Source organism: Dermacentor albipictus, chromosome 1 (genome assembly GCF_038994185.2).
Source record: "Dermacentor albipictus isolate Rhodes 1998 colony chromosome 1, USDA_Dalb.pri_finalv2, whole genome shotgun sequence".
Taxonomy (NCBI): domain Eukaryota; kingdom Metazoa; phylum Arthropoda; class Arachnida; order Ixodida; family Ixodidae; genus Dermacentor; species Dermacentor albipictus.
Genome location: NC_091821.1, coordinates 372,697,198 through 372,717,045, shown reverse-complemented (window position 1 = coordinate 372,717,045; position 19,848 = coordinate 372,697,198). Strand labels below are relative to the sequence as shown.

The 19,848-nt window shown below is 44.3% G+C and overlaps 1 protein-coding gene across 4 annotated transcripts in view; it reads right to left on the bottom strand.

Annotated features, from left to right (window-relative positions):
- LOC135905482 (snake venom 5'-nucleotidase-like) overlaps positions 1–19,848 on the bottom strand; it is a 46,041-nt gene that overhangs the window by 7,229 nt on the left and 18,964 nt on the right. For all 4 annotated transcript variants that reach the window (XM_070536203.1, XM_070536207.1, XM_070536212.1 and 1 more), the window contains exons 3-7: positions 17,370–17,507; positions 11,083–11,308; positions 6,800–6,985; positions 3,162–3,362; positions 1,683–1,943 (exon numbers count right to left, since the gene is read on the bottom strand). In XM_070536203.1, the coding sequence (XP_070392304.1) occupies positions 1,683–1,943; positions 3,162–3,362; positions 6,800–6,985; positions 11,083–11,308; positions 17,370–17,507 (1,012 nt within the window). The remainder of the gene's footprint in view (positions 1–1,682; positions 1,944–3,161; positions 3,363–6,799; positions 6,986–11,082; positions 11,309–17,369; positions 17,508–19,848) is intronic.

Sequence of the window (19,848 nt, the reverse complement as noted above, 5' to 3'; positions counted from 1 at the left end):
AATTTTGCTTAACGGCAGTTCCTAAGCTTGCATGCAAAGTACGATACTGAAGCTTTCTTTGCGTTGCACTCCCGTCGGAACGCGGTCTCTGTAGCCGGGAATGGAACAAACCAACTGCTTTTCAATGTTGCAGCGCCTGACCATGCCAACTCAGTCGTTGGGCCTAGATGCAGCCAGCCAGCCCTTTCTACTGTTTAGCCGTTGTTCTTAAAACATAGTTATTTCGACAAATTTCACCATCCCTCTGGAGAATTCTCCCCCCGCACAAACAGTGTTTGCGGGAATATATTGGCGCAAAGCGCATATGTTGGACCTAACGGTGTAAATAAACCCTCCGGAAGGTCCACTACGTGCTCGAGCTTTATGGTGGAGTGTCGCGATGCGTTCGGTCAAATTCGTGCAACGTGCATGCATCGTGCTTTTATAACTGAACTCTCAGAGAAAGTCGATCATTCTTCCCTCACCGCTTTGAGTGTGGCAGGAAATCATCTGTTTGCGTATTACAGTTGCGACAAACTGACGTGGTGTTGCTTTCGTTGACAGCTTCGAGAACTATTTGTAAAGAAAAAAGGTCATCTGTCTTTTGAAGCGAAATAAACGTAAGATTCAGTTCAGAGCTGTTTCCATCGAAAAATTGAAACAAATGGGGAACATATATATATATATATATATATATATATATATATATATATATATATATATATATATATATATATATATATATACTTTTGCCCTCTCGACTGGTTCCGTGATCACTCCCCAAGGCATCAATTACATACGTTATGAAAATAGTTGGTGCCGTTAACTGCGCTTTAAATGAATGAATGAATTAATGCCTTCTTCGCACGATTCTAACTAGCAGCTTTCTTGAATAAAAGTACGTTCAAGTTTGCATGCGCGGTACAATCGTAACTAATTCTCAAGATCAAAACCGAAACAGATTCTTACTAAAAATAAAAAGCTCAATGCAAGGTAGCTAGCCACACTGCCATCGAACGGATGTTGTTTTTTTATGGTTTATTCCAGTTTGCTGAACGCCTGTAATAGCGCTTCGACTCAACCGCCTTTTGTCAAGGCATTCCAGTGAAAGGACAAAAAAAGACATTTGTTTGTTTTTGTATGTTCCATAAAAGCGTTTCAATATGGTACGCGTTGACTCTGGTTTCGTTACTTGACGTGCGCAGTAAAATTGGCCCGATGTTATTATTTTTGTTTAATATTTGGGCGGTAATATAACTGCGCGTTACAATCGAAGCGCGGTAGAACCGTGCAAGTACGGTAAATAAATAAATGTTGAAGGAAACATCTCTCCTAGAAATTTACCCTTTCCTGCGCTATGAAATTCGTGATGCGACAGTGTTCTCTGCACTGAAACAGCGCCGTTTGGCTTATTTTGAATGGAAACTATGCATTGCGGCTCTCTAAAATCATGCATAGGGGTGGGAGCCTCGGTTGATTTCCGTTGATCAGAGGGAGAACTCACAAAACTGCCCACACTTCTGAGCGGTCTCCGAATTAGTAGCGTGCAGCGCTGACCAACAATTTTAACCGACGACGCGACAGTCTATAGGTGACTGCTACGAGCAAGTATTTTTGCGGAAGCCAGCTCTGGCTTTCCCCAGGGTACTTTACCGCTTTATGCAGTCACAGTGTGATGTACAAAGTCGTAAAAGCTTCCTCACTTCCTTGCTCAATCGGTGCCCTGATGGTTCCCCCGTTGATCACGGCCGCGTTCACGTCAGACCACAGCTCGGGGCTGGAGCTGTTCTTGTCGGCGTAGTAAGCGAAGTACGCGTCCGTCATCAGGTTGCCCAGGTTGCACTCGCGCAGGCGACAGGTGTGGTTAGCTTGCTCCAGCAAAACCTTCGTGTAGCCGATGCGTTCTTGCATCGCAGCGGTGACGTTTGGCTTGTATTCGCTGGTAATATTTAACATGCGTTCGTCTGAAGAAAAGCGAGAAACATAGTCACATCAATGTTTTAGGCAATTCAGCTTGAGTCATTGTCTTGTAAAGAATTAGTAAAGCTCTTTTCTTATAAAGCGCCGAAATTGGAGGACACTTAAGCTTCGCCTTTTAAGAGTGGAACGCGATGGCATTCAAAGATCAATGCCTTCTTCTCACGCTTCCCGGCGGCTGCAGCTTATGTAACCGTAATGTTTACCGGGAAACACTGGAGGCGAACGCTATGCACGAAGTTGAGCGTTCTAAACGCGGCCCCTTGCGTGGGCCGATCCCGCATGTAGTGCATGCTGCGCCAAAACTTACATAATTTTCGGGTTTCTGTTGTTTCACACATTTAATATTTCAGCCTTAGAATATTTAACATTAAAGGCATGCGCTGCCGGTGTTTTCTTTTTTTTTCATGAGATTTGTTTGTGGGTTGTCATTCTCGAAATTCTGAGAAATAAATTTGTCAAGAATGTAAGGTATGAGAAATTTCAGTGACAGAATGGTGGGGCAATATAACCTGCATATACCGCATGTCATATAGCAAGGCGTGGCACATACATATACCTAAATAAATAATGGAACGACTGAACGAAGAAGTCACAGCAAGTCACAAGGCAGGCCTCAACTTTAATAATAAATTATCATTTTAACGCAGTAAATGTTTACAACTCGCTTAGATCACAACTGTGGCGTAAGATCTGCCTAAAGTTGTGTGCAAAATTCTCTGATAACGTTTTGCTTTCACTACACATATGCGCAGCAGGCATTCCATAGAGGCTTCGATAGCTATAATCACATCCACAGTGGATTTAAGTCGTTGCCGCTTGCCATCATGTATACCACAAAAGGCGGTTTTTACCGTGCCTTGTTCAAAATGGAACCATACAGCATACTGTTATCACTTGCAGGTTGAATATATTGTTACGTAAGAAGACGCAAATGAAAAGCTATATACAAGTATATTTACAACGTAATACGCCGCACTTGGCCAAGAGGCAACAGCCCGCGCTAGCCTCCAATAGTTGTCGTCGTCTTCTTACTGCTCGCCTCTTCATCATCGGTAATACTATTCCGTAGCAATATTGCAGCTAATGACTGCTAACACCAATATGCATATAACTTTAAAGAGCACTGCCTTTGAAGCATCTCTACACACTGCTTGTTGCCCTAGACGGTAGATTTACGCATGCAGAGAACGCGCAGCTTTTACCTTCCTTCACAGATGCATTCATAAGAATTGGGTTTCCGCTCCAGTTTACTGCATTTCCAGCTGCATCAAATGTAACCTGCAAAAATCCGAGAAACTTTCCGAACCAGAAATCTTGGACAATAAGAGCAGAGCCATTCCCTGTTCTGTTCACAACTGTTGGGTAGTCTCCCTCGGGTTTGTTTTCGGGCGGATATCCTTCTCCTGAAATGCAGATAATATCATTTTAGAAGATGAACTTAATCTTCTTAGTTCCGAAGAATCCAAAGTAGCTTGCTGCGAGGCTATGTTTTGTTTTGCTGAGGAAAGTGCTGGGGAACGCCTGCACTCCCACACCACACTATTGTTCACATATATAACGCATAAGAACGCATGCCTCGTTTTACAAAACACACAGACCCCTGGTACAGCATTCCACCGGCCGTGTGCAAATAACTTCTGCGCTATTCTCTCCTAAACACATTAAACAGGTTTAAACGAACAGATGAGACTGTATCTGGTTTGCCAAGAAATGCTTTATTGCAAATGCTGTGTTGAATGCGCTGTGTTTTTATTGATGGAATTTTTATGTTTTCTGGAAATTTAGATTGCGCTTATTGTTTATCTTGAGGAAGGTGCTATGTTCACATTCCCGTGTCGTTCCGTTCTGCTGCTTTAGTGGTTCATGTGGTGGCGCTAGTCAAGCTGCCGATGCGCGGCTTTTATCCCAATATTCGTTGCCACTTATGTACATTTTGGCGTGTAAAAATGTGGTAGAAGTAAATCAGCTCATATCAACGTTACGCCAGGCGTACGCAGGTATATATTTCATATAACAAGATCCGCATCAACCGCACGTATTAAATAAAAAACATGGCCTCACATTATAAACGAGCTACAACATAGTTTTGAATGATGTGCGGCAAGTTATACTTTCGCTCACTTTCATTTCTTTTTGCCTTATTACTTCTATTAAGCATAGTAATCATTTTCTCCTGTGATTTCTGTGGCTCACTGTCTGTTTCTTCGTATGTTTCTGATTATTAAACAAAGACCGAGCCGTCAGACACTCTTAGTGTTCTTGCTTAGTGGGCAACAAGCACTTATTTACTGATCTGGAAGAATAAAATGAGCGAAAGACAACTCAAAGAAATGAAAGAAAATGCGTAAGGTTTATGCGAGCAGGGCTGTTGAAGAGAATGCACAAGAATGACAATTTTCATGCGTTCCTGTTGTGCTCTCCAAGACAAGCAGTGCCAGTGCTCTCTGCGAGAGGGTAGAGAGGAACACGTGCATCCAGTGTAACCCGTTATTGTGGTGTAGTTCTAGTGCTGCGTTTTCCAAAAAACTGCGCGATTTTTCATGTGTGGCCCGTGTCACGCACTTTCAAGTCCCTCCAGGATACAAGGTCGTCACCACTTCGGCAGTCAACACAAGTTCATCCATACAGTTGGTGTAATATGAATGAACGAAATAAAGAGGGCTTACTTGTCTCGTGACGATTATTGACATTTATGGTCAACAAAGGCGTCTGGATAACGAAAGAAGTTCGCGCCCCCGTTTGTTTCTTTGTAAATACATTTGACTATACTATGTCTGACTCACAGCTGCCAGGTTGTCTACTGCACCGATTAGTTAGACTTGTTTAGAAAGATAAGAAAAAATACCAGAAAGATCAGCCTTACTGTGAGCAGAATGTTGTAAAGCCAGAAAATGTGCAGGAACAAAAGAGCGGCGACATCACCTTTAGGTCCTTGCACTAGTTTCCCGTGACGTCAGAAATTTTCACGGTAGCTGCTCAAGAATGGTTTAACTGCAAGTCGGCCTAGTTGGAACAGATTCATTTAAAAAAATCTTTTGTGCGCAAACAAACGGACGAAGAAAAGGAGCAACACAAGGACGAGCGCTCGCCCTTGTGTTGCTCCTTTTCTTCGTCCCTATTTTTTTGCGCACAAAATATTTTTCAAGAATGGTTAACATTATAATCGAATCAAGGACTCAACCTATCAAATTTTTAAAACTTTTCAACACTAGGACCGTCAGACAGGTGAGAGCATGTAAAAGTTCCCAATGTCATACAGACGAAGAAGTGCGGTGGTTTCAGCACGAAATAAAAAGTGTAACTGTGGCCTTGACTTCCTCCAAATATAACCAACGCTTTTCCGCCAACTGATTAAATGGAAGTCTTCATTAAGCTTATTGCACCGTCTCGACTGAGTTACTAATGCTCTTTAACGTCTCTTTAATGGAGTGCTGACATGATATTTTCAACTCTTCATGTTTTGCATGAAGAACCGGGACCTCTAAACCCTAGAAAAAATGCTGACAAACCTGAGAACATCCCAGGTAGTTTAATGGATTGGTTTTGTACAGATAGTTTCGGTTTCGTTTGAGGTGACTGTATCGTGACTTCAAGTTGGAAAAGGTAGTCACGTGGTAGCAGGATATCGCGGCGTTTAGGTACTCGTTCTGGGTTGCTGGTTCGCCTCCTATGCTCTTACTCATTGCGAGGCCCAATGGCGAAGCATAACAGACGGCCGAGCGAAGTTGAGCGAGTGTCAAAGCAGTTGCGATGTCCTGCTCCTACGTGATCACCTTCTGCGTCACTACGGGACGACACAATCACCTCCAGCAAAACGACACCAAAGCAAGCTGTAGACTAGCTATTATATTACATCATTTAGGGCGCTGTGAGATGAGTCTAGTACCTTCATTTTACGCAAAAATTGGCGAGTTGAAAATGTAATGTCAGTACTCCTTTACAAACGCCCAAGTCTATATGGTCATCAGCATGAAATATCCATAAGAGAATCAAACCTCACGATATGGTTGGACGTAATACTGTCGTTGGTTCCTACAGGCTGTTGCGTTTACTTCCCGAACATTCGACAGGAAGAATTAATCCTACGTCCTTTGGTTAATACCACGACATCTAGTTGGGCTTCTCGTGGTAGCACGTCTTACAATACTAAAGGAACAAAGCTGAAACCGCTACGACATGATTACATACATCTTAAATTCTCGGTCTCGACAATGCCAGACTCCGATTAACCGCAATACGTGACTTGTTCAAGGATTAAACTAGAAAGGGAACCGAGGGGCCCGACTTCTGTTAGTCACGACCATATGAAGCCAACAGGCAATGAAGCGGAGGAAAGCAAAGAGGAAGTTATTTGTCGTTTTTGATCGTATAGTGGAAATGAAAAGCTAAAGGGAAATAAAAGCGTACGAAAAAACTTGCCGCTGGTGGGACCGAACCCACAACCTCCGGATTACGCGCGCCTTGCACTACCAATTGTGCTACATCGGCGGCTATTCTTGTATGCACATTCTTCGATACTTATATAAGTGTACAAGATAACCCAGGCATTGTTCGCCAGTGCCACTCATGGCCATGGCTGCTGAAAGAGGGAGAGCAAGCCCTGTTCGAGCCGCCTGTACGCTGTACGACAGATTTCATGTTTTTCGTACAGTTTTGATGCAAATAATGTTGGATTTGTGAGCTCACGTAATTTTTGTAAATAGTTACGGAAAACACATGGAAGCCGTGAAATTATCGGACTGAAATCGCGCACGTTTCAATAGTAGCGCATGGCCAATGGCACGCGTATCACATCATTCAAACATGCTTACAACGGTCACTTCGAAAAACGTTTACTTACCATGATACAAAAATGTGTTCGTGTGGCCTCCTACGATAATATCAACCTCGGGTACTTTCTCTGCGATTTCCAATTCGCGAGGATAGCCACAGTGAGTGATAGCGATAATAATATTTGTGCCGTTGTTATGGAGCAGCTGTGCTTCCTTCTTAATGCTCTCTAAATCGTTTTCGAACTTGACATTTCCTAGAACAACGAACAGTTACTTAATACAAACGTTACTTAAAGCCAAAACTTAATTTCGTAATCTAAATATTTAGTGAGTAAAAGCACACCCGCAAAGCATTGCATATAAATTAAACTACAGACTCCAGTTAATTGAAATTGTTGATAAAAATGTAACTTAAACTCTGAACTACAGACCTATATCGCTTTAGCATCCCCTGCAAGCTCTTAGAACATATAATCTACTCAAGTTCAGCTAGGTTTCTTGAGTCTAATGAATTCTCAAGGCCGAACAGCATGGCTTTCGTAAATTATTTTAACCCGCCGCGGTGGCTTATCGGCTATGGTGTTGCGCTGCTCGGACAAATCAAATCTCGGCCGCAGCGGCTCCATTTCGATGGAAACGAAATGCGAGAACCCCCGTGTACCGTAAATTGGGGGCAGGTTACAGGTACCCTGGTGGTTAAAATTAATCCGTAGTCCCCTACTACGGCGTTCCTCATAACCAAATCGTGGTTTTGGTACCTAAAACCCCAGAATTCAATCTTCATTAGAAACGCAATTAAATTGTTTTACTAGTGATCTCTTTACTAATGAACGGGTGTTTCATCTGTAGCATGTACCTATATCTTCAGAAAGCATTTGATCTTGTTTCTCACCCACTAATGTTTTCAATTCAGCAAATTAAACATGGATCCCAATAGTATTGCCTGGATTGAGAACTTTCTTTTTAACAGAACGCACTTTGTTACAGCCAACTATTTTGATGCCCCTTCGTGTCCAGTTACTTCGAGAGTGCCGCTGGGTTTTGTCCTAGGTCTTCTTCTATATTCAATTTATGCTAACGACATGACTAATGTAGTTCAATCATCTTTTAGACCATGTGCTGACGACTGCATAATCTGACGCTGATCATACATCACTTCAGTCTAACCTTAACATATAACTAACTGGTGTAACGCATGAAAAATGCATTTGAATGCTAAAAAGTGTAATATAATGAGAATTTCCAGGAAATCGACAACTTGTAACTCTCCTCTTTATAACACTGCTGGTTCTGTGTTAGACGAAGTAACGTCTTATATAAGTATCAAGGATATCGCATAACTACTAATCTTTCTTTCCAAAATCATGTTAACTACGTTGTTAATAATGGTAGTCGTGCATTAGGCTACTTACGCCGCATCTTTTCAATGGCACCGTTGTCTCTTAAATTAACATTATTTGAAACACTTGTAAAGCCTAAGCTTGGATATGCATGTGCCTTGTAGGATCCTAGTAAATAATTTTTTTATGCGGAAGCATCAAATGGCGCATTGAGCGAAACAGCCGGCGTCTGTAGCAGCGAAACGGCGCGCATATTCCCACTAGCTGCGATGCCACGTCACGAGCGTGCCTCGACCGAGCAGAAACGGGGGCGCGACTCCGCGGGTCGAGGCGGGTTGTCGTAGGCGAGGCAGTCGCGCGACGTGCGGCGTCCGGATGCCGCTGTCTGGCTCTCGGAAGCCGGCGCGCGGTCCATATCTCTCTCTCTCTCTCTATCTCACTCACTCCCACTGGGCTTAGCCAATAGAGGGTATTGGCTTCGCTGATGCACGTGCCTGCCGGCCTTGGTGGCGGCTGCTGCTTCCTCGGTCTCTCGTCGCGCAGGGAATCGGTGGCATGCGCCGTTGGCACCGCAAGCTGCTGCTACTTGCCGGCTCGGGCAGCGCGTATCGCTATGTTACATTACTCGCAGCGCAAAACTCAAAGGATTACTCAACGGCGTCCCATTGGACATTAATGCTTTCGCATTCACAACTCGTAAGATGTGCTTAGGTGTCCTCAGATTTCCTTTCTTTATCAAGTAGAATCGGTGCAAAACCGTAGCGCGCGTTTCATTTTGCTAAATTATTTCTGCTTTTCCAGTGTATCGTCGATGAAACTCATTTCACGGGTTCCCGACCTCTCCTTGCGCATGAAGATGTACCCTTTATCAATTCTTCACAAGATCTTTCATAATGCACGTTTGAAAAACGAACTTCTCAGTGAGCCAACTCATCTGTTCTGTCGTTCTAACCACCGTCGTAAAGTTGACCTCCCTTTTGTTGCACTAATTTGTATTCTGATTCATTCAACCCGAGGACAGTCAAAGAATGGTATCAACTTCCCACCTCCACCGTCACCGTTCTAATGTCCCCGATTTGAATCTGCCATTGAAGATTATTGTGTGTACAGTACTAACCGCTTATGTCACGTACTTTTTTTTTCACTACTTACTTCTGTAAAGTTCTCGGGCATTGAAGGCATTGAAATAAATAAATGAGTAAATTTCTATATTTTTTTATTGATTCCCATTAACGAAAAAATGACACTACGAACTAAAGCACAGCGGGGTAAATGGTTTGCTCCACCCGAAGAGGAATACCTTCGCAACTAAGACAGCAGAAACTCGCGCTTTTATGCATTATTAAAGTGACAACAGAATGTAGCGCTACCGCCACGGGCGCTTGCCAGCTACGCGAGTGCTAATTAGTTAAGCCGCATGTGCACAGGCACGGCTTGGCTAGCATGTGCACAGCTCGCAGGTAATCACAGTAGTAGCTGTAACGGTAAGCAGTAGCGGTATATTAATAACGTTAATACTAATAACTTTATACTAATAATTTCGCTAACAACAAGAAGCAGCAAAGCAGCGGTACAGTGACTGTGCAACAAGGTCAAGTTTCTAGTATATACAGATCATAATTCGTAATAAAAGAAAGCAACTAATACAACCAATGTGAAGATAAAACAGGCAACAGACCGCAATTTACCTTTTACGGAGCAGTTTACGACCTGGGGCATGACGGAAATTGATACTTTGTGCGATACCACGCAATAATTAAATTTCTGAGATACATTGTGCGTTTGGCTCTTCAGAGCCGCAGAAATGAAAAACACAAGTTAAAGGACCGGGATCTACTTCCTCAAACTTATGGGGCTAACAAATATGTCGAGAATGTATTGATCAATTTTACAAAATACCAAAGTTTGAGATGTGAACTGCCTGAAGTTAGAAGGTCTAATTATACAAGTTATCAGCTCTAGATCTCGAGGGCAGCAACAGCCTACAGAAGAGCATCTTTATTTCTATGGCTACGTGAGGGAAGCTAAGCCATCGTGGCGACTCACGGACGAAGTCAGAATGAGGGGGCCGTAATGTGGCTTAACTCTGCTGACATGGACAATCTCGCGACTGCGATGCCTCAGACTTCGCGCGAAGATGTCAAAGGTTCAGCTACGTAGGTGACAGAAGATGGGCTGCCAGAGACCGTGATGTCACACGAGAAGTCTGACACATCTCTTTCATTAAATCAGTTAAATTTGTCACTGAAATCTTCGACTGACGCAGTGTTAAAGAGCGGAGCGCGCCGTGATGACCCCCTGCGAATTGAATATCAGTACCTCCTCGGCTAAGCTGTTCAAGTATGCTGGGCCCAGCACTTCAGTGCAGCGCACTGACATTAACATATTCCCCCCGTACTTTCCTGAGCAAAAGTATACGGTCCGGGAAACCCGCAATAAACCCCATTTTCTTCTCCGCCTATAAACGTAATTTGAAATGGTGAGCTGCAATCCAAAGTTGCAATTGCCAACTTTCCAGTCGAGTCGTCAATTTATGGTTGTGGGTCTGAATGACGAGCAAATTCAGTGTTTTCAGTTCGCCTGTGGTCCGTATACTTTTGCTCACAGTTCATCGTACAAGATGCTTGACGCGCATGTTTTGAAAACTTTTAACCAAGATTACACAAAGCAAATATTATTGATGGACGCCTTACACGCCTCATAGCTGCTAGAAAGTTTTTTTTTTGTGTGTGAACTGATGAAGCATTTACCTGTGCTGATTAAGGCTGGATTCTAGGAGGGGAAAGAAAGCATGATTAGGTGTAGTGATTAAGTATTATTTACCTGTCTAAATATTTATTCCATGATGCAATTAATGCCAGCCCGTAAGAAAACAACCGACTGATAAATCAGAATTGCGCTATTTATAGCACGGGCAATAGTGAAGAAAGCACTGAAGGTTAAAAAGAAACAGGAGACTGTACATAAAAGCTGCTCTTACACTTTCTTACTTATGACGTGATGCCACTCACCTGGATTCGAAAGTACCTCTGTTTCGTGAAGCACTGCTCCAACAATTCCAACTTTTGTGCCATTGATATCGATGGTGACAGATTTTGGAAGGCTGATATTTTTCAGTGCATCCTCATCCGAGAAGTTAGCATTGGTGTTGACCACAGTAACGTTAGCGTTCTTCATAGCTATCAAGAATGGTGCAAGCCCTTTCGGTCCATCGTCAAACTCATGATTCCCTAGACACTGCATTTATCGAAACAGAAGCGAAGCTTAATTATCACTGTTTTACTTTGAAGAAACATTTCGTTGGACTTAAACCACCAGAGTATTTAAGGTTCGAATGAATAACTTACAAACTAACGCTATACATATTAAAGAAGCAGGCTACGGAAGCTTGCCTTATCATGTGATGTTAGCCATGTAGCGAAGTGTCTTTTGTCGGGGGAGGGGAAGGGCCAGATGAGCAAGCCTACACTAGTCCAAACAAACTTGTTACGGCCTAATATATATATATATATATATATATATATATATATATATATATATATATATATATATATATATATATATATATATATATATATATATATATGTGTGTGTGTGTGTGTGTGTGTGTGTGTGTGTGTGTGTGTGTGTGTGTGTGTGTGTGTGTGTGTGTGTGTGTGTGTGTGTGTGTGTGTGTGTGTGTGTGTGTTGGAGAAGAAAGAAGGAGCAGCATGCACTGCTTCGAGAAAGATGAAAAGACGACGACAACGAGTTCTTCGAAGCGTGGTGCCTGTCTCATCACATTTGGTGGAGGTGCTGGGCCATTTACAAACCTGGAACTTCGCAGCTGGACGCTTCCTACAGTTTCTGCAATGCCTCAGAACGCCGCGCAGCCCGATCCCGCCACCCCCCCCCCCTCCCCTCCCACCCAGGCACGGCCTGTTGTCAGCTCCAGTGCTCTACGCCAACGAGATCCTCCAGTCTTCAGCGGCAGCGACGACCATGACGTGGAGTATTGGCTCTCGTCATACGACCACGTTAGTGCGCATAACAAATGGGATAACACAGCTAAACTGACTAACGTCACCTTCTATCTTTCTAGAGCCCCTAATCTCTGGTTCCGGAATCATGAATCCAACCTTTCCAGCTGGACAACATTTACGAATTGTTTCAAAGAAGTCTTCGGTCGCCCTGCTGTGCGCAAGCTTCGCGCGGAAGAACGCTTGCGTGGTCGCGCTCAGTAAAAGGGTGAAAACATTACCAGCTCAGTAGAAGACGTAGCTGATCTTTGGCGGTGCATTAATCCCGCTATGCCCGACAATGAAAAGAATTAAGAATGTCCATGAAGGGCATAGAAGATTACGTCTTCCAAATGCTTTTGGCGAAGAATCCTCAAACGGTTGACGAGGTCATTACCCTGTGCCATGGGCTACGACGAGCTCCGCGAACAACGCCTTACTACGCGCCGAGCTGTCGCGCCGCACGACACGGTTTCGGCCCTAACCGACAGTTCCAGTGCTGCTCCCGCTCACTCCCAGTTCCTCAACCAAAAGCAAACAATTCGTTCGCGAGGAGTCGCGCACCAACTGCTACTGCTGCCTGCTACCCATTCGTCTGGTTCCTCTTTGTCTCCGGAACTCCGACGGGTCATACATGAACAAGTCAGCGACGCACAACCGGCACCGCCCGTTGGTCACCGTGACTTTCCATATATGTGTGTGTATATATATATATATATATATATATATATATATATATATATATAACTTTGCATTGTAGTTGCATTGATTCCACGAGATGTCGTGACATGTACCAGTTGCATGTTGCATGTGGCTGGACCTGGTTAAGTGAAGCAGGCTAGGTGACTATTTGCGACCGCTCCGTATACAAGCGGAGGCCAAAAAAAATCATCCTCATCATCATCATCATCACCAACCACAACACCATCGTATCGTGCCACTGGTCAAGGGGGGTGATATGTGCGCCGCTTACTTTCGATGACTGTGCTTACTCTTCTGTACACTTGATGACGCCTCTTCGCAAGGTGCGAACCACTGCTGAAGTAACGAATCGCAGAGCTACGGGCGCAGCTACAACTAGGCAAAGTCAAGCTCAGGAGACCGCTGCGCAGAGAGCAGCACAAGCCGTACCTCGCCGTCGACTCCGGTTGAAGAGGTAGTTCTTGTGAAAATGACGCAGATACGCCTTCGCGAAAACCCTCTACTGCGTGCTGCCGAAAATGAAGCTCCTGTGGAGCCGCTCCTCCAGCTTACGCTGTGACTGTGCTGGGTGTGCCACGCAGGCCTACGACTTTCTTTTTTTGATAGGACGTTTTGCCTCTAGCTTCAGTATTTGCCCGCGACTTTCGTAAGTGGTTTCTCCATAAAGGCGGATGTAAATTCGTCGGCACTGACTGCTACCCGGTGAGTGGACAGTTCTAGCTTTCTAGCCGTCCGCTCGCGCAAATATGTCTTTTCTCTCTTCAGTGTTGAGAAACTGCGTTTTTCAGCAGCTGTCGTGACTGTGAGCGTTGAGGATACATTGAGGAGTGCGAGAACATTTGGGAACATGTTTGTATCACATGCAACTCTAGAGCATCCGTCCCATAGCATGACAACTCTTCTCGCATGGATTGACATTTCACCTTCCGGGTGCCCACTCCTCTTTAGCATAAGGAAGAACGCCGTTGTCACCTGGCGTAAAATTCAAAGGCGTGGCTACGCATACTTCAAGTTGTCTTAGACAGCGCGTTTAGGCCGGACAAACTGCAGTATCTGCAGCGTTGTATGGGGGTTTGCTTAGTGGCGCGTGAGAGAGGCTCTCAGATGGCAGATAATGAGACTGAACGTGACTCGCCCGTATACTTCTCCGCAGAACTAGAAGTAGAATTGGTCCGGTATTTTTCAGTGCCAACCGTGCAGCCGTGGCATTTCGCAGTTCATTCCGATGTCGGTCGCTCTGCGTGGACCCGAAAAACAAATCCCCTGCATTTATCGAGGTGAAAAATGCCGCAAAATGGATACCAGAAGCTTTTTCCCGAGAGGGAGCCCTGACTCTAGAGAATGATGTTGTTTACTTGCATACCTAAGGCAATACGTTGGAGAAGTTAGCTTTTTGGACGTGAGCAGGCGCGTACCTCTTATAGGGTAGAAGTGGGTGCATCACTCCTTGTACTTGTACTCGCATTTTGCCTTGCGAAAATGGGCTAAATTTCATATGAAGGTAGGTAGAAGGGATCGCTTCGTTCTCTTCCCTAACTACATGGTACTGTGACGTTATGTCATCATGTTCGTTATATGCTTAGTGAATATCAGTGCTTGCATTGATTGTATTAGTCAAAGATGTCCCCACCTCTAACATGACACTTTCTATTAATATCTTTTTACAACGTTTTTTCTATTACTTACGCTTTGTTACACAGATGTGCACGGCTGAAAGTCAGACATAAATACTTCTTAGAAGTCAAGCATTGGTGCTTGCAGTCAAGCACCTGGGAAAAATAAAGAAAATAATTATAGATGCTACCGCCTACCAGGCGACCCATCTATCTTGTGAGGAGGAAATTAAGCACAGTGCCATACATATTATGTTAGCATGAATAGTTTTGTAATTATAGGGTAGGATAAACTGACGGTCTCTCTTCTTTAATTTTTACTGCTACTGTAGACAACTGGCGTTAGCTAATGCATAAAATTACAAGGAGACAAATTATCGAAGATGGCGGCTGACGCACTACGAAACAAGGTTTGAGTACGGGCTAGTTGGTATTCCATGGTATCAATCGACACTTACAGCGCATACATAGACGGAGGACAAAAAAGGACGACGTAGACAAGCGCTGACTTCCAACTTGAACAGTTGGAAGTTGACTTCCAGCTGACAGTTGGAAGTCAGCGCTTGTCTACGTCGTCCTTTTTTGTCCTCCGTCTATGTATGCGCTGTAAGTGTCGATTGATAGCACTACGAAAAATGTTTAAAGCGGAGACAATGGATTTCCCGATGGGGCCCGTGTGAGCGTACGTCGTCTAAGACTGTTTTGTGCGTAAGCTCGCTACACTTCAGTCTTTTTACTCCTATATTTACGAGCTCTGCAATTTCAGAACTTTGAGTTCTGCAAGCCATCATCTGGCTGCCGCGATTGAAGCATCCTAGAAATTAGAGCGAGGGAAGAGGCGAACCGAATAAATGGGGCATTTTATGCGATGCTGCAAACTGCAACTGAAAGTGCAACCCGCCGGCTGTGGATAAGTTTTCATGGCGTTCTGCGGTGACCTGATAAGTGACAAAGACGCACGAAAACGTCACAAGTGCAGAAGCGAGCTTCTGAACTCTGCCATATGCCTTCAACGAAAACCGACGTTTTAGGAAGAGCGGTTCACAGCAATGTGTGGTAGTATAGACGTGTAATGTGTGGTTGAGTTTTCCCGAGCAAATTAAGATATTTCTGTCGACCAGGGCCCTGACGCCATGCGGATTCCCAGCGACATCAGGTCTCAACTGCACATCGCGCCCCTGCCCCGCAATATGCACCCCGCAAACGACGTCGGCAGACGTCGGGCCAGGGGTAGAGCTCTACTCGAGCATGTCCGCAATAACCACATTGAGGCAAGCTTCGTGGATGCCGCGGCATATGTCCAACGAGAGGCATTCGCCGTCTCCATCATAGACTGCAATTCAAGGCTCACTTGCTGCGCTACGGGACGCACTTCAAGGCCCGTGGTAGCCGAACAGGTTGCAATCGCGCTGGCTGTGCTCGATGGTCGCAGAGAGGCAATATATAGTGATTCCAAGGCAGCCATTAAGGCCTACCAAACCGGTATGGTCTCCCCCCAGGCCCTCCGCATTCTCCAAAGCGCCAAAAGTATCTCTCCGCATTCTCTATTTTGGTTTCCCGCTCACTTGGGGTCGATTGAGGGTTCTCCCTCTAACCCTAACGAGGGCGCACACGAGGCCGCGCGAGGACTCACTGACCGCGCCGCCTCAGCAGTCCCTCAGCCCCGCGGGGAACCCTTGCTTACGTTTAATGAGATCACCACGCACTACAATCTGTCAAGACGGGTCTTCCCCCTCCCGCACCCCGCCTTATGTAGGGCGTGGGCGGTTACCCTTCGACTTTTACAAGCCCGTGCGTACCCTAACCTCGCGGTTTTTCATGCCATATACCCCGAAAGATACCCCAGTGCGGACTGCCCTGTCTGTGGACTAAGGGCAACATTGGACCATGTGTTGTGGGGGTGTGAAGCCATCGGCTCCTCCTTCAGCGTGGATAGGTGGGCTGCGCTCTTGGGCAGCCCCGAACTCAACGACCAAACCCTGGCCGTCCAGAGTGCCCGCGATCGGGCCGTCAAGCTCGGCTTGGCGGTCCCTACGTGGGACTAGCCGGGTGGCGCGGGGTCTCCCCTGCGTCTTCTCTGGACCAAAATAAAGTTACTTCACTCACTCACTCACTTTTTTTTTTCATTGTTTATCTACCTACACCTTCCCTCCGTACAGGACAGCCAACCGGAACTAGCTCGTGCTAACTTCCCTTCCTCGCTATGCATTCCCTCTCTCTCTCTCTCTCTCTCTCTATATATATATATATATATATATATATATATATATATATATATATATATATATATATATATATATATATATATATATATATATATATATATATATATATATATATATACGAGGCACTGATTGAAGAGAGCGTACCAATAGTGACGTGGACGTAAAGTGTGCGCACTTATTATCGAAGAAAATACCGCGAATTTCTAGATAGGCACGGCCGGCACAGGTGAAGTTTTTCGACATAAGCCGCGTTGACGAAGTCTAGATACAGCAACCGACGACGACTAAAGCGTAAATGGCACCTTGGCTTTCATAACGGCTTTTCGTACTCACATACAATTGGCGCGTTGTAAGATCGTTTGAGCAGCGCTTGTCGGAGTGCAGATGTAGAAAGCCTCATAACGAGATGCTTGCAGTAAATATAAACGTTCAGTTCAGTGAACGTTGCCAACTAAATTGTTCATTTAAAGTACTCATTATTAGAGTGATATTGCATGTTTTTTCGACATCGGTGTTACGAGAAGCTACTGCATCTAACCAATGAAGAGAATACCATTATAACCACATATAATTCTTATTCGAAATTTTGAATATAAGCAGGCATGAACCAGTTGCATATAATTCTGTAAGCTGCAGTTCTCTAGGTGTCGGACCATCTCAATACCAGTTATAAAAGGAAATATAATAACGATATGAATTTATTGCCACATCGCTTTAACATATAACATTGCACGAACAGCGATCAAAATGATATTCTTACCACGTAGTCGTATCCCATCGCTGCCATGACTGCTGAAACTATTTTGTCCTTTAATATGGTGTACCATGCAGTTCCTTGATAGAAATCTCCAGCATTCATAAATAGTGCACCGGGATATTGTTGTTTCAGTTCTTTAACCTGCAAGGTGGGAGACACATGCTAGCACTCTAGGCGCATAGCCACTGAGTTAGGTTATAGCCGGCCTACCAAATAAATAAGTCGGTTTGATTGTGAAGCAGCACCATTCACGTTTAAGATACATAGATGACATTTTCTCTAATCAGACAGACAGGATGATATATTCAGCTTGTATTTGCGAAAAGGAGGGCGAAATCTAAATCTTAAGTTCAGTGTAAAAATATCCGGCTTCATGCTAAATTTGATCAGGGGTTCAGAATACATGGAAACAATACTTCGAAAGTCAAAGAGTACGAATGCATTCGAGTATGGTTCAAATAGAGAGCGAATTGCGTGGGAAAAGAGCAGGACAACCAAAGTGAAAGGCAAGAGAAACGCCGTTATAGTAGAACATAGAGCATTGTGGAGGCGCGAGTACAACGTACAGTGCGTGGCGTGGCGGTGAGATCCACGGTTTCCAGACATTTGGTGTTGTGTTTAAAGTATGAGGTGAGATAGACTACAAGTTCATCCAATGGTTGTTAGAAGTCTATATCTTTAGGCGCGTATGCAAAAAGACAACAAATGAAGTAAGTTTGCACTGAGAGACATGGTATGAACATCCTTCGAAGTGAGTGGACAGCCGCTTCGTGTTGTCCCTTCCTTCAAGTCTCGTGTTTTACTTGCGGCAACTTCCCAAAAACATGAATCACCAACTGGCCTACACCCACACTCTGCTATGAACTTGAGTGACTCTGAGAGAAAAAATATATAACCATGCAGAATATATTCACAGATTCGGTAACGGTGCGATCACAGATTCTCAGAGTCACGAAGCGCGTAACTCTAGCAGAAAGGAATCCTCTGACCACTCTGCCTGGCCCTTCAAGTATTCGCTCTGTGGACACTGCGGCGGAGGAACTCCGCAGGTTCACTGATGATAACGCGCGGCTGTATCCGCCTAGTTATTACAGCGTAAGCGGTTATGGGCTCAGTCCAATAGCCATTTCGGTTGGTGACGTTGTCCGTCGCCGCCGTCGTACATCGTAGCTATCGCCAGGAACGAGAAAAAAATGCTACAGAAATTCTGATAATTATCTACCACTGCGAAAGAATTCTTTGGTTTGGCTGCTACTTCGCGTTTGCTTACTTGTTTAGTTAGCTAGCATATGCACGTCTACGCATCGCTACTAATCACCTACTATTACACTATTATAAAGATTACGTCTGTTAACTTGGCCAATTAAACATTTATTTTGCAGTTATAGTATATTATGTATCAACTGAGCCAAAACGCCCTCACAACCGGGTTTTCTTTTGCCATACGACAGTTTTTTTTTTCGCTTATTTTTTTGTTACCACCTTGACGCGGCGACAGCGACGTCACCATTTATAACACTATTATAACGATTACATGTGTTAACTTCCTTATTTTCCTTTTTTGTTACGGCCTTGACGCGGTGACGTAACCAGCTTTCTTATTTTATTTTGTTTGATCTAACGCTACCAATGAACTACGATTACACTATTACAACGATTAAATGCCTTAACTTCACCAATTATGCATTTATTTTACAGATATAAGGCTTCGCGAGACGGACAGATCTTGCTGGCGTGCTTGCCAAAGAATGCTTACGACTTACTGTATGAAACTAAGACAACGTAGCGAAACCGCTTAATGTCCTGGCTTGAACCTGTGATGTAAACTGAGACCGAAGGCAACCTTCACTCCCATGAATGTAATTTGGCTCACACTGACACCTGTCTGCCATGCTGTGGTCCATGGTTCGAATTCCAGTCAGAAGTATTTCTTTGGTTTCTTCTAACGCTACCAGTAATATATTATTACACTACTATAACGATTACGATTGTGTGATGCTCGCCGCGTAGCGTCGATGCGTGAATATTTTGCATTGCAGTTGCGTTGTATTCCACCTATATGTAGCAGTTGCAAAGTATCGTACCGCGTGTCAAGGGATGTGACACGTGGGCCACGTAGTATCGATACCTGTGTTAACTCTTCGGTACACTTGATGGCGCCTCCTCGCAAGGTACGAACCGCTACTGAAGAAGCGACTCGTAGAGCTACTTCACGGCGGCTTGTAGATAGATCAAGGACGGAAGCGTAGTATTTGACCTGTATGAAGCTTACGTAATTGCCATCGCCGTATTAACAACATGCGGTGAAGAATTTAATTCTCCTGTCACGAATGTCGAGAACAAGAAATACTTAGGGACAATGTAGACTAAGTGCCTTTTTGTGCTAGGAAATCTAGGTTATTTGTGTTCCTTTGACTCGGGCTCTATTTGCAATCCTTCAAACTGAAAGTAAACACAGAATCTAAACTGTCATCGTCCATCG